This window comes from Anticarsia gemmatalis, chromosome 29, assembly GCF_050436995.1.
Source record: "Anticarsia gemmatalis isolate Benzon Research Colony breed Stoneville strain chromosome 29, ilAntGemm2 primary, whole genome shotgun sequence".
Taxonomy (NCBI): Eukaryota; Metazoa; Arthropoda; class Insecta; order Lepidoptera; family Erebidae; genus Anticarsia; species Anticarsia gemmatalis.
In genome coordinates, this window is record NC_134773.1 from 278404 (window position 1) to 294171 (window position 15768).

General features: G+C 35.2%; 2 protein-coding genes across 3 annotated transcripts; one reads left to right on the plus strand and one right to left on the minus strand.

The window, feature by feature from the left end:
* The first annotated feature begins 4395 nt into the window (after positions 1-4395).
* Positions 4396-9244, plus strand: LOC142985288 (UPF0669 protein C6orf120 homolog). Its single transcript, XM_076133369.1, has 4 exons — positions 4396-5976; positions 6582-6673; positions 7378-7518; positions 8176-9244. Exons 1-4 carry the CDS (start codon positions 5744-5746, stop codon positions 8292-8294), a joined length of 585 nt encoding a protein of 194 aa, XP_075989484.1. The 5' UTR covers positions 4396-5743; the 3' UTR covers positions 8295-9244.
* Positions 9245-9599: 355 nt separating this feature from the next.
* On the minus strand, positions 9600-14918 carry LOC142985281 (thioredoxin-related transmembrane protein 2 homolog). 2 transcript variants are annotated; one of them, XM_076133355.1, is made up of 4 exons: positions 14544-14918; positions 13570-13833; positions 12597-12731; positions 9600-10383 (listed from the first exon to the last, which is right to left on the minus strand). In XM_076133355.1, the coding sequence occupies exons 1-4, from the start codon at positions 14834-14836 to the stop codon at positions 10275-10277; spliced, it is 801 nt and encodes a 266-aa protein (XP_075989470.1). In that variant the 5' UTR covers positions 14837-14918; the 3' UTR covers positions 9600-10274. The 2 variants fall into 2 exon arrangements, with proteins under 2 accessions (XP_075989470.1, XP_075989471.1); XM_076133356.1 differs by lacking the exon at positions 9600-10383 and adding an exon at positions 10432-12104.
* Between the last annotated feature and the right edge of the window lie 850 nt (positions 14919-15768).

Genomic DNA, 15768 nt, shown 5'->3' on the forward strand with positions numbered 1-15768 from the left:
TTTTTTGTAAAAGAAAAGATAACCCTTAGCATAGATAACAGCAAGTTATTAATGTTAAAATCCGTCTTATGCTGCTTATCTCCAAAACTCTATGTCAAATTTGAACAGTTTTTTTGTGGATGATAGCCACATTTATGAGATAAACATAACGCAACCATCTACAGGAGCGGAGAAAACACCATTTACGAGAACATGTCAGACACACGTACCTAATAATTTATTCAATGAAAATATTTAGATGTATGTAACTCAATCACGGCAAAATAACTGAATGGATTTTAATGGCATTTGGTACACAGATATCTAGTTTATAACCTTTATTAACACGTAGGATACTTTTTACCCCGGGAAATCTTTACACGAGGCTGAAATATCTTTAAAGCTCTTTAGTTAAAAGATGTTAAATATTACGACCTTCTTACTGGTGTCCTAATTTCGTTTCTTATCTAAACAATAATATTCTCAGATACAGTACTGCTGTAAACATGTTGATAAAGTTTCAGTTCAACTATATTAATCTATTTTTATAATTAAATCTATTGTTTTCACAAGACAATTTGTGTTAGAACTATTTAAATAGTTTGATTTTTTAAATGCTATTTTTAAATAACTGTTTACAAATTTGTTTTGTTTTTGTTTAGTTATTTAGATTCTGTTCGCGACTGGGTTTATACTTCCTGTTGATATATTTATCAAAGACCTTCCGAAAAATATGTTTATCATTGTTACCCAGTCATAATTCAGAGATTATCTATAAGGAATATATAATTGACTAGCTTACCCGCGCAACTTCGCTTGCAACTTAAGAGAGAATGCGTCAAAATTTTCCTCGTTTTTGTAACATTTTTTACTCATACTCTGCTCCTATTGGTCGTAGCGTGATGATATATAGCCTATAGCCTTCCTCGATAAATGGGCTATCTAAAACTTTATCTAGGAAGAATTTTTCAAATCGGTCCAGTAGTTCCTGAGATAAGCGCGTTCAAACAAACAAACAAACAAACTCTTCAGCTTTATAATATTAGTACAGATGTAGGTAAATAAGGATTATTTTCACTACTTTTAACTTTTAGACATTTGTAGACTTTCTAATAAAATTTAAATTTTAACACAATAATGTCCTATTGCTGGGCAGCTGGGAGCAGCTGGGCTGACTCCTCTTGTAATGAGGGTGTGATTAGGCCTTAAATCCAGTTTTTCCTTTTCACTTTTTGTGTTCACAAAGAAATTTATTTAAATACGATGCAGGACTGTGAATCTTCCTCCGTTTCTTTAATGCAGGATATAAGGCATTACCGTAAACAATAATAAGCCCTAATTGTAATCGAAACAAGCGGATATATCGATTTAAAAAACGTTTCATATATAAATATCAAAATATTATGCCCTAGGCTGCTCCAATCGTCCCTTTTCAAAACATAAACATAGGTATACTCCCTATACACGTATCCTACCGGAAAGCAGCTGACATGACTTTAAAATACTCAAAATGATAAAACTATCATTTTTGACGCGCCATTTTGATTTTTTCCCGCGCAACTTAGAGTTCAATTTTTATTTATGAACTAAAGGCTTTTACGTCTTTACAAAATGCCAATAAATGTTTATAAATATCAGCTGTGGTAAAAACCTGCTAAGGATGTGGGTTAACAGCTGATTTTTTTTTCATCCACCATTTTGTGTGTGTTGCATCTCTTTCTTTCTTGTGAGAGTGAGTGGGATAGGTATGATGCGTTGCGTGGGAGAGTGGTCCCTTGTAGACAGTTATTTTGATAAAAAGACGGGATTGGAATGCTGAGGGACTAGCCGTAGGCTTCTGGCTCTTGTTGGTGTATAGATTTATTATACAATTTTGGTGAAGACAGTCCAACAACAGAGTTAGAGAGTCTTGTTTGCAATATTCGCGACTGAAGAAGGTATACAAAATTCAGTATTAGATTATCAGTGACCCGCAGGCTTATGGAGCTGACTGTGGCCTGTTTGATACAGATACTTTATTTTGGAAATTATTATAATCTAGATAAATTGTTCATGCCAAATTACCAAGGCTTTCCACTAAGTTGTCGGACTATAACTAGCTAGCTCATAGTTTCAGTCGCGTATTGAACGATTGGTATTACCTTGAGGTTAAGTAAACTACAGCTTTTCTCATGAATATGACTGTATATACCCAGTATGTATGTAATAGGGGCCAGCCCGTGGCTGGTATATAGGACACGTTACCACACTCTGGCAATATTCTTCAATATAATTAAAAAGAAAAGCTTCTAAGCACTTTGCACGACTCATATGTCGAACCTCAAATATGGTAATTAGTAGTCTTATTCATAGCCAGAGATTTTATCATAGCCAAGAGCAAATTAATAAAAATCTAATGACTAATGGTAAAAACCACGAATCAAATTAAAATTAAACCATATACATACAACTAAATATAACAAAAGTAAATAATAAAATATCGATGAAAACCGCGCAATGGCCCTGAAATCGTAACATTATTTACATGATTCAGGCACAGGCGACACGCTGTCTGCCTTATTGTTTTCTTTCAATAAAGCATTTTACTATCTTTTTTACTACGAAAAAAAGTACGTAGATACTTTTTATTATCTTTATTCCACGAATAGCTTATTTTTTATCTTTGAATACTGAAAAAGGTAGTAATTTCATTGATAACTTTACATTAGTATCAAACATTGTTATTTCCGCTGAGATAGAGATAAAAAGATAGAGATAATTATTACTAAAAAAATCAACCCTCTTTCACAGGAAAGTAAGATAATTATCGACTTTTCTTTATAATTTGAAAATAGGACGTGATTATAATTACTTTGAGGTAAAACAAGCTGACAAAATAGTAGCAAGTGTGAAACACACAACACACGTGATTCGACATCGATCCGAAATTAATTTTGAGATACTTACAAACTTTTTAAATTGTAGAAATACATACAAAACATACATAAAATCACGTCTTCTTCCCATAGTAGTAGGCAGAGAGTAAAGAACGTCACTTGGTACGATCCTTACAAACTTCCCTTGCTTCATTCACATACATACATGTTGTTATACAGGACCGCCGGTTACGAGTACTACGCACCTGACAAGACATGACCGAAATTTTTTAAATGTTTTTAATAATATGAAAAGAAATCATAAAATTGCGTAATCTTGAACAATAAACTTTGTTTTTCAACTTTTCCTTCGTATCACAATCGTCACATCTAGAAAATTATTATTTAGTTAAGATAATATCCATAATCTATTGAATGATGATAACCACAGCTTAGTACACTCATTTCCTGTCGACACCTTATTTTACGAACTAAGATACGAAATACTGACTAATATTTTTATATCAATTTTACGATTCTTACACATCTCTTATCGGTATAGTAATTTAAACTAGAGATCAGGGCTTTAACCGATAGCATAAAAAAAGATTCGACGAATGGAGAACCTCCACCTTTCTTCGAAGTCGGTTAAAATGATGTACGTACATTAACATTATGCGCATAATACCCAAAGGTGTTGGCAGATGTGTATGAAATACACCCGGTCTACGTTTCACCATTAACAATGTTAGTCCCATGTTATATGGAAAAAGACTATTGTTATTTACCGGGCACGTTACCAAACTCCGGAATACTATTGAGAAAATAATCTATACTATCTATACTAATATTATAAAGCTGAAGAGTTTGTATGTTTGATTGCTTGTTTGTTTGTTCGTTTGTTTATTTGAACGCGCTAATCTCAGGAACTACTGGTCCGATTTGAAAAATTCTTTCAGTGTTAGATAGTCCATTTATCGAGAAAGGTTATAAGCTATATATCATCACGCTACTACCAACAGGAGCAGTGTACCAGTGAAAAATGTTACCAAAACGGGGAAAATTTTGAACCATTCTCTCTTATGTGACGCAAGCGAAGTAACGCGGGTCAGCTAGTCTAATATATATTAGAAAAGAGCAATAACACTTTGCTTGACCCGGGAATCGAACGCGAGGTCTCATAATCAGCGGTCAAACTACCGATCGCGCCGCTGACGCAGTAATTTATATGTAGATCTGAAAATATGTGTGGAAATCTTATTTATATTCTGCATGTTCATAAATAAACCATTATTATTCAATGAAGAATAATTTATTACTCTATTCAGAGTACTTTATGATACAGCAATTTAAATACACATCGTAACAATGAAATACATATAAAATTTATCAAAAACAAACCAACTTATTTACCTTCAAAAAATACTTTTTATGCGATTTTAATTCTTAAGGATTAAGCAATAAGGTTTAATAAATACAATGACACGTGTAAATTTATTTAATACTAACTGACTCGCGCAACTTCGCTTGCGTCACATAAGAGAGAATAGGTCAACATTTTCCCCGTTTTTGTAACATTTTTTACTGGTACTTTGCTCCTATTGGTCGTAGCGTGATGATATATAGCCTAAAGCCTTCCTCGATAAATGGACTATCCAACACTGAAATATTTTTTCAAATCGGACCAGTAGTTCCTGAGATTAGCGCGTTCAAACAAACAAACAAACTCAGCTTCACTTTCAGCTTTATAATGTTAGTATAGGTACTATAGTACTTATTATTCTGTAGTATAGATATGGTACCATATCGTCTAGAAACTTTCTGTTGTTATGATAACATTGTTTGCGCGCGAATCCGTGTTTGTACAGCCATGTTTGTAAATAAAGACAATAGGTAAGTATTATGCTCAATAAAAATACGAATGTATTATCTAACATGATAAGAGGTTAAGCAGTGATAGTATACTATTGGAAAATTCTGAAATGCCACCCACTTTGTTTACTTTCGAGCCACTAACAAGATAAAGTGTTTTTGAGGCGCTCATAGCCAGTTGCCCTCACCAGCCGGTAAACGATCTGTGGGTTAAGCAACCGTTGGCGCGGTCATTCTATAGATGGGTGACCGCATAGTGGTATTTGAGCTGGGCGTCTCCGTGCTTCGGAGGGCACGTAAAAAGTCGGTCCCGGTTGTTATCTTAAGATAACAATCGTTAAGCCATGTCAAAGGCCTTCGGGTGGCTTGAACAACTTTGGCACTAGGTTGACCACTAACCATACGACAAAAAAACAAAAGTCTGTTTTAATTATGGCTCGCCTAACTGTCTCCGATAAACTTTTCCTTATCACATTGATTGTTTACTGACAGATAGGTCTCTCTCAATCTATTAATATTATAATTAGATAAATAAGCAAGTATACTTTCGCAAAAATACCTATAAAGAAACGGTCATGTGAATTCATGGGTCTAATATTTTATTTGTACGCATGTAGGGGAGATAGTAAAGTTGTTGTCCCTTCTAGCTAGTCTTTTAGATTGTTTTAATATTGTTAGAAAACGAATAAAAACGCAGCGTCTGCAAAATGAGTGGTTATTTGAACTTTTGATATCGCCACTGTATGCATAGTTAGAAAAATAACTTTTAAACGAATGTTCTCTATTAAAGCTTTTTATACCATACACGTTTAACGTTACACTAACGCTTTATTATAATTATTTCGTGTTAATAGCTATAATAATCGCGTTAAGCTGCTACAAAACCTCACTACACCAAATACAATTTCAGAATGAACGTCCTCCAATCAAAATATTACTGTCAGAAAACCAAACGTCAAGTTGACGTCTCCGACTGCAAATTATAATTTGTAGTAAAAATATTATTAAAACTTAATATTTACTAATAAACCGGTGAAATGCGGCGAGAAGTGATATTAGTTTTGTTAGGCATCATCTGCGTTTCAACGCTATCGTCATTATTATCGGGATATGTGCAAATAGAGACGGATAAACTGCTATTAGATACGGTGGTCGGTACTGTAGGCGCGGGCAACTTTTCCTATTGGCAATTAGGACATACTGGACCTCTTCTCGTTGAATTAACGTCGTTATCTGGTGACGCAGACCTTTATGTATCGGATAGTGTCAGGTTTGTAACCTAAAACACTATTTTCATCTATTTTTTTCATGTTTTTATAAGGCGATATTTTTTCCGGTTGTAATTTGGTTTTCGTGTCAGCGACTGGATTTACCTGTTATAGGTGTGTTAATTTGCGTTTATTTACCTTCTTTATTGATAATTATGCGCCGAAAACAGTTTTAAAAGCAATAGTATAGTGATATCTTATAAAATTATTTAATTATATAAATTGGACTGTTGCCATTTACTCATAATGCTGTAATTTGGCAACCTAGTTACCCATCCATGTATGTATGTGTTTACATTATCTGTTGCCAGTGTTTTAAGAAATTAATGTGTTTTTTTATTTAAGAAAGCAGGTTTTGAGGTTTTTGTGTGATGTACTAGAAAGGCATACACAGATCATATCAGTGATATCTTGCAAAAAGGTCAGTTACTACTCATAACCGGCGGTTCTGTATGACAACATGTATGTATGTGAATGATGCAAGGGAAGTTTGTAAGGACCATACCAAGTGATGTTCTTTGCTCTGTCTACCAATATGGGAAAAATTTTACATATTATGGATATAATGAACAGAAGTAAGCTTTCAATCAATAATAAAATGTTTCAGGCCCAGCTATGAGGTGGATAAGAACAACTTCAGCTCAGCTACCTGTGGTCCAGACTTGATCTACATCCCTGCTGACTTCCCCAGACCTATTGGTGAGTGTATAAGAACTGTCTTTACATAGACAGAACTAATGACATTGATATGAATTAAAATTGTAAAAATACGTTATAGAAGACTTTTTTTGTTGACACTTCTGTTATACCATGTGGTGTAGAGTGAGAAATACAACCAGATTTCATTAGTTATAATGCTACTATTGAAAACAAAAATTAGGATTTCCTTACAGGACTTTACCTTTCTGAGGTAACAAACAAGAGACATCAGACCACTAAGACAGTCAAGCAACACTTTGCAACTAAAAGATATTCAACATCATCAGTCTAGTCTTACTTCTGACTATATTGAAGTTGGCTCCCAGTCTCACTGGATGCAGTTGAACATGGAGTGACTGCCTATAGGACCTCCACAACACATTTACCTGAGTTATAACACAATGCCCATCTATATGACTGGTCAGACTTTCAAGCTTCTTACTACTGGTAACAACTGTCAAAGATCTTTGAAATTGATTGCCGGGTCCAACATGCTAGAGGGTTTCAGCATGTAGAACATGGTCACCCATCTACTAAACAACCTCGACAAGCGTAGCTTAAGCTACTAAACAACCGAGCGGCTGTTCTTATGTAGTCACAAGCTCCACAACTAACTAAACAATGGTCAATAGTTATAAAATATAACTCATCTCAAGCTTGACCATTCAAGCATTTACAAACTGACTCTTATTTAAAACCCCCAGGTATTGGTGTGTTCGGTCACTGGTCCCACTCACTCTCGGAGTACAGCATCCAAGTGTTCCTGGACACGTCGACAGTGATCAGTGAGGAGCAACTGGCGGCTATTGAGAGGGCACACCGCGTTGGCGAGAAACCTAGTAGCAGTAAGAATACAATACCTTTATACTTAACTTAATGCTTTAGACGAAACCATTTAGGTCAAGCACACTGAGAATTACAGACAAAATCTACAAAGCAGAAAAACGTTATGCTTCTCACAATCCCACTGCTGGGCAAGAGCCTGTTCTCGTATTGGGAAACCTTGCCTTTAGTCCACCATACTGGCCAAGTGCAGTTTGCGGACTTTGCATATCTTCAAGAACTGTTCTAAAGAACTCTCAGACATGAGCGATTACATAAAGATGTTTTCTTTCACCGTTAGAACTTGTGATAATTATTGCTAAATACACAAATCTCTTGGAAAAGTCATAGGTGTGTTGCCGAGGTACGAACCCTCGATCGCAGGCATGGGAGGTCAACTTAAACTACTCCACAATCAATATCCAAAAATAATATATTGATTACTGGCTTTTACCCGCGACTTCGTCCGCCACCTGAATTTTCCCATGGAAATGCGTCACTTTCCCGGGGTAAAAAGTAGCCTATTTCCTTTCTCAGGTATCAAAATATCTCCATACCAAATTTCATGCAAATTGGTTCAGTAGTTTGGCGTGATTGAGTAACAGACAGACAGGCAGAGTTTCTTTCACATTAATGATATTAGTATGGACTAGAATAACAGTTTCTTTATCTTTTTACAGAACTGGACAAGCGCACAAAAGAGCGGCCAGCACCTCGCAGAGTGGACGAAGAACCGAAGCCTCGGTTCCTCAAGTTACTGAACATCTTAGACATGATCTTCGAGATGTTCGTGCTCTAGGTGATACTGAGGCTGCTGAGCCAGCTCAGACATGCCGTGTTCATCCTCGGGATGGAGTACAACACACATATGGATTTGTGACTGGAACTGTTTAGTGAAAGTGAATTTTATATGGACCTCCTAGTGTAAAAGTTGTTTGAGCTCGGAGAGGTTTGACATGACTTAACGACTGTTGTTTGATTAAAGATTTTAAACTGTCGCGACTTGTACACATAATATTATAATGTAACGGGTCTTAATCGCGATAGAGAACCTTTACATTATAATATTATGACTGTTGTTTGGTTCGCGCCACGATAGAGGCAGGAGACCACGACTGCAGACTGCGACACTTACTAGACTTTAGGTAATGTAATAAATAAATATGAAACAGTTTGCAAGACGGAGACAGGAGACAGATCATATGTAAAGTTTTATTTATTTTGTTAGTTACGACTTTTAATATAAGATAGTTAATAATTGTAAATATTATTGTTGAAATCTAATGATCTGTATATTTGTGTCTCTGTTATAAATATAACCGTTACTGTCCCACTGCTGGGCAAGGGTCGCCTCAAACCCGAGGCAACACACCAATGACTTTTCCAAGTTATGTGTGTATCAGAATTTATTATCACTTGTTATAATGACGAAGGAAAACATCGTGATGCAACCTTATATGTCTAAGAGTCCTTGAAGGTATGCAAAGTCCCCAACCTGCAATTGGTCAGCGTGGTGGACTCAGGGCCTAACCCCTCCTTCATTCTGGGATGAGATCCTTGCCCAGCAGTGGGATATTTATTTTTATAATTGTGTTCAGTAACTGTTTATAATACACGCAACTTTAAATATGTAGGAACAATTAAATATATTAAATAGATCAATGCATACAATTATTATGTACCCAGTTTTATATAAATATGTAAAAATACAATTCTAGTCAATACTTTAAATAAAGCATTTTAGTATATTATTGTTGTTTTATTATAACATCATAACTTTTAAACTCAGGCAGGCTGACTGACCTGCGCCGAAACGTTAGGCATTTTAAGGTAAAATGCGTATTCGCGTTAATTCCCGTATTCTATTATACATCATGAACATGATGATGTAGGCTGAGGTGTATAAAATAAGCCCGCATTTCGCCACCAACGGGACGAGCTTGTCTAAACCAGTAGTCTACTCGGCCGTGGAAAAGAACCCGAGAACATGCAATTAATTAAAAAGCGGCGAGGTAATTATGTGAAAGCGAATCATGGAGTCCCAAATTCGATTCCTGAGATCAACGAGATGGATTGATCTATATTTTTTAAGGTAAATTATAAATTAAATTACCCATTTGTGTATATATCTTCATTTTATTTCAATAAATAAATTACAAAACAATAACATGCAAAAGCTTTGAAACTACAAAAATCAGATCGTTTTGTACTAAAAACCTAATTTAACTTAAATTACATTTTTTGGTATGGCAACCAAGGGACGACACGAACTTATGGCAACACCTAACAACAATTAACTTAATTTTAGTAAAACTAGTTTCTGCTCGCGACATCGTCTGCGAGAAAAGGTTTCCCGGGGTAAAACATATCCTTTGTTACAGGTTATAACTATCTGTATACCAAATTATCATCAAAATCCGTTAAAAAAAATTGTGTGAAAGAGACATACATCCATCCTCACAAACTTTCGCATTAATAATATTAGTAGGAAATAGGATTTCATTTTATTTATTCGTCCTTATTTTGCATTAAAATGGCTGAATAGATCTTGATAATATTTAGCAAGGTGATAAATTGGACACTGGGGACAGAGCATGAGCTACTTTTCATATAGAATCTTATTAAATAAATATTAATATATTTGCGCAGTTGTGAAAAAAATGCTTGTTTTAAACTAAAAGTAAAGAAAAAGTGTAAATGCTTTATTAATATAGCGATTTAATTGTTTTTATTGCAATTTTTAGGTTAGGTCTACTTGGTCTACTCGGTCTACTGCGGTCTACTCGGTCTTCTTAATACTCTTAGCAGCAGAGAGCTTCTCTTTACATTCTTGGTAGATACCGTCGAGGTCAAACGCTGCTTTCACGTTGTCACTAGAGAATAGGAACCTGAAAAAGTGTAAAATTGCTTATTATCGATTCATTAATATGTTTAAGGAATGTACATTGAGGCACTCATAGCCAGTGGCGCTCACTGGTTGGTAAACGATCTATGGGTTACCCAACTCTTAGCCAAGTAATTCTATATATGGGTGACTGAATAGTGGTATTTGAACTGAGCGTCTCCGTGCTTCAGAGGGCACGTTAAACGTCGGCCTCAGTTATTGCCTACGGCTACTAACTACAAACTACTACTAGTACACCAGTAGTTAAGTCATGTCAAAGGTCTTCGGGCTTGAACAACATTGACACTATGTTGACCACTAAGTATACGATAAAATAAAATAAAAAGGGGTTATACCTACTCATAAAATCATGCCTTCTTCCTACAGGGGTAGGAGAACCTAACTTGGTAAGGTTCTTACAAACTTCCTATGCTTCATACACATACATCTTGTCATACAGGACCGCCGGTTACGAGTATTTCGCACCACTTTTTCGTAGGGTCATTTCCGTATTGTTTTTTATTTAATTGCGAAAGGCAACACTGAGAGTAATACTATTTTTTAGTTTTAAAATTAGTTTACTTTTAAAGAAAGTAGTTTTTTGTCATAAAATATAGAAATATTTCAGTTTTTTCAGGATCTTTCAAAGAAAGAGTAAATTATTGTATTATTTAAATAAGATGTTTTAGGAGTCTTGTACAAAAAAAGTAATCATGGTGAATGCTCACCTATCTCTATGATAAATATCATCAAAATCTATAAAATGGTTTAGTCCTTAAAAGCATAATATGTATATAACGGCCTAAATAGTTCCCATCCTATCCACGCCCTATCCCACACTCAGTAAACAATAGTCACCAAAGTGGGAGTAGACTCTTGCCCGGTACTGGGATTACATGGGTTAAATGAATCTATACTTCTTGTTTGAACGCGCTAATCTCAGGAACTGCTGGTGCGAATTGAACAAATCTTTTACTGTTGGATAGCTTAAGGTAGGCTATAGGATAACATCACGTGACTACCAATAGGAGCATCTATTCTCTCTTTTGCGAAATTGTGACGAAAGCGAAGCAGCGCGAGTCGGCCAATCAATAAATAAAGTCCCCGAGATACCAGAGCACTTCTTAATCTGGGAGTTGTTATCACTACATAGTATAAAACAAAGTCGCCCATTTTGTCTGTAGTCCCTTCGTATGCATAAAACTTTAAAACTACGCAACGGATTTTGATGCGGTTTTCACTAATAGAAAGAGTATTTTCTCCGACAGGTTTTTATATATAATTGAAATACATTGAAACTATACTAGCTGAGTTATAGCGATTTATGTCCAAGAAGTCAGAAAAAAAATCTAATTGAAGATTGCATTTGTGCGTGCGCCGCTTATACCGTTGGATACAAGTAAGAACAATGTATAGCAAAAACATTGGTCTTTATTAGTTCTACAAAAAAGTCCGCGATGACATATATCCAGCTTTTTTATTTAAGTCACAAAAACTACTTTTCTGTATTAAAAAAACATTTAATTCGTTGGGTGATGTTTAACTGGTGATATAACCAATAATACATATATCCTTATCAAAATAAGTAAGTTCATCATCACGAGCATTTAATTTAGATTATTTTTGCAGTTTACAGTGTGTTATTTAGACATATAGTTTAGGAGATATCACGATATTAGTATTGCGGCACGGTACGGGCCGGCCGCGGCGGCGGGGGCAGCGTCCCTATAAATAGCGTAAGTTAATCTTCTAAAAATAAATGTAAATAAAAAATAAGTAAAAGTAATAAAATGTAGAATGTAAATAATTTAAAAAGTAAACAAGAAAATAATAGTTAGATGTATGTAACAAAAGTAGGTAAGTACATAAAAAAAAAAAACAAAAAATATAAAAAAAACTGTACATAAAAAATAAATAATATTAAAAAGTAGGTAATACGACTTTGATCTATACATATAAGACAAAAAAAAATCTGTACATTACTTAAATATTTTTTCCAAAAACTGATAGGGGGGGCGATCAAAGAAGAGTCACAGAAACCAAAAAACATTTTAATATTTTAAACGCGGTTAAGGGAAAGAGAAGTTATTGTGAATTGAAAATTAGTATCCAATATGTGTTGGTGCGTTGACTGTATTTGTCGAAGTAGCGGGATACACGCAAACGAAGTTGCGCGGGTCAGCTAGTAAAAAATAAGAAAGAAAAGAGAGTACTTACTTCTGCAGTTTCCCGGTGTTGTCAGGGTGTGGTCTGCGCATCTTCTCCACACCGTCGCTGAACAGTATGATGGTGGGTAGCTGACGGCTAGTGGGGCCGTCTTGCACGCGGTACTTGCTTGCTGAATCTGGGTACCTGGGGAAAAAAGAATTGATTTTATAATTATAATGTCTTAATAGTTGATCCAAGTGTGTGCACGATACAGTGTACACTCTCTATTACATCACTCTCACAACCCGGGCGGATAACCAACACGACCAGAGAGAGCTCAGTCAGCTCAGGCGCAGGACCGACGGCGATACTAGCTTGACCAAACGATTTAAATGTATGTTTGTGGATCACAAATATACAATAACAGTATGTTTCTTGTTGGATATATATCCTCAGCTGATTTAATTCAATAGTTAAATTAATATATGGTTCAAGGTATATTATATAGAATACGAGAATTAATGAGATTACGCGTTCTACCTTGGCATGCCTGACGTTTCGGCGCAGGTTGCACTCGCCGTGGTCGCAGGTTGATTTAATCAGTGACTCTAAGTCATGCATTCCAAGGAAGAATGTGTGTCTGTGTTAATTTCCGTATTGTTTTATATAATACATATGCAATGCGAAAGTTTATAACTTGTAACAGTTCAAGGTTCTTTTACATGGGGCAATCAGATGAACAAAAACGAAAGATAATTTTATTTTGAGCTAAATGAAAATAACCTTAAAAGTCTTGTTATTGTTATTAAAATTATTAACACTCCTATTTATCTTTTAAAAACATTAAAGATGTCTATATTATTGTTGAGTTTCTTATCACAAGAAGTGATATCAAGAATAAAAACTATCCTATGATTTCTCCCGTCCAAACTATCTTTGTACAGAATATCATCCAAATTAGTGCAATGATTTAGATATGAAGAAGAGACAGAGTGAGTTACTTTCGCATTTTTGATATAAAAAATTGCACTTTTGTACTCACCTCCCAACATCAAGTTTTCCAAACTTCAAATTATCCAAACTATAGCTCGCAGATAGCTCAGCAAACACCGGCGCAAAGTTCACACACGCAGGGTGCCAGGCAGCGTACAAACAGATAAAGTATGTGTTGTTCTTATGGTGTTTCAGCTCTTCCTCCAAGACTTGGGGGCCGCGGAAGTATGTCACGTGCTCCGGACCCATGTACGTAGGCTCAGGGAGGAGGAGAGCTGATAGAATGACCACTGCACCATATGGAAGACCATATCTGAAATGTTATGAGATTTGCTTTTTAGAGATTTCTGTTGATGAGATTATTTTTGCAGACCTTGTACTGTAACCAGATAAATAATAAAATATACTTGTAAATACATACATATTTATATAGATACATTATTAACCAAGCTCAGAACAGGTACTTGTGTTCATCATACAAATATTTGTGCTGTGTGGAATTTTGATTGAATTTTGTTGTTCCAGGAATGAAAAATAATGCTTTTCAGATGGTTTTTGGTTCTTATCAAGGCATCTTGGGTTAAAATTTTGGGGATATTGGGCTGTGGAGGTGCGATAGACAGTCACTCTATGCTAAATACTGGTATTCAGATGTTTCCAGGGAGAGTGGAAGCCGACGCCAACTTAGTTGGAAGAAAGGCTAGGCTGAGCTAGTTAGAATTTTACTAGTTGGTTTTACACATTTGCTGTCTGACTTTATTTATCAGACAGGTTATCTGACACTTATTCATAAGCTTAAAAAGCTCTCGATTAGAGTGGTACAGGATATCACAGTAAATAAAGCTTTAAATAAAACAAGCCATTTTAATTGATTCCAAATTTAAAATTAAAAAGTGTATTCTTTATTGTTTTTGTTCTGCATTAGTCTCTGTCACCAGTATCATACTAAAAAGAGTATTTATCACCCTGCACTATGGTATTGACACTCAATTAGAACCTTATAGCATATAAACAAGTATTTACCTTATATCAGCGTAGAACCACAGTATTAGGTTCGCAATCTTCGTATATACGAATGAAGACGACAAATAATTGACCATAGTCACACTTCCCGCCTTCCTAGTCCTCAACATTACGACTATAATTAAGAAAAATAGGATTTCCGTTTCTCTACTGTCTAACTCACAGTCTGCATCGGGGAACAAAAAATTACAAATGTAACTAGTTCTCTTGCACGTAACGTAAGACATACTTAATAGAATATTAAACCAGTAATATGGCTTTAATAATTGCTTTAAATCAGCTTTGAAAGCCATGGTTTTTGGTTAAAATTTAATTCAAAACTCTTGTTATATTTCACGCTGCTCCGATCGTAAATTGTGAGATAAAAGCTACTGTTTCACGACTGACGTTTTAAATATAGGCGCTCAGTGACAACAGAATAGCAGATACATTTATTCACAAGTGCAAAAGAGATGCCAGTATGTACGAGTCAGTATGACCAGCCGAATTCGTGACCGTGGAATACAGGGGTTAAATAATGTCATTTTTAGATTTTTCGTTTCGAAATGATTTTAACTGCGTAATCGTTTACTCCTATAAAGAAAGTAATAAATGTGTTTTTAGGATAAATAAATAATTAAACACCTGTTTTCAATTTAGTTCTACAAAATAAAAGCAATATGTTTCTAGCTGTTTTTTTTTACATTACAAAATTGAACTTTGTGCTTATTTATTCAGCAGAATTTCTCTTTATTTGCTAAATAAAACTGATTTTAATGTCCATGTAGTATCCAGGCACTGGAACAGCTCAACGATTTAGATAAATCGTATTACTCACCTCTCGATTTCTACTCGGGCGCCGGTTATTGTATATAAAATGGGTGAAGGTTGATTGACAAAGGAGATCTTTATGAAGGGTGACCCTGAGTACCCCAATAAGATAGCAATAGGTTGAATATTTTTATAGGAACTAACGGAAAGGTCGGCCAATTTTGTGAGGGGAACTTTTGTAAAACTCAAAGCTTGAAGGGCGATACCGGTTTTCGACGATAGGTAGGTATCAAAGCAATAGTTAGGTACCTACTTGGCTACATTATCATGTAAATAGTTAATGATGTGAATTATTGTGAATATCAAATATTTCCGGAAAAAAAATGTTCCAGTCTTTCAGCTCAGGAATTTTTCAAGTGTTTGCCTGGAGCAAAGAAATTGCGCCTGATCTCTCTCTGGTGGTGTTCGTCACACG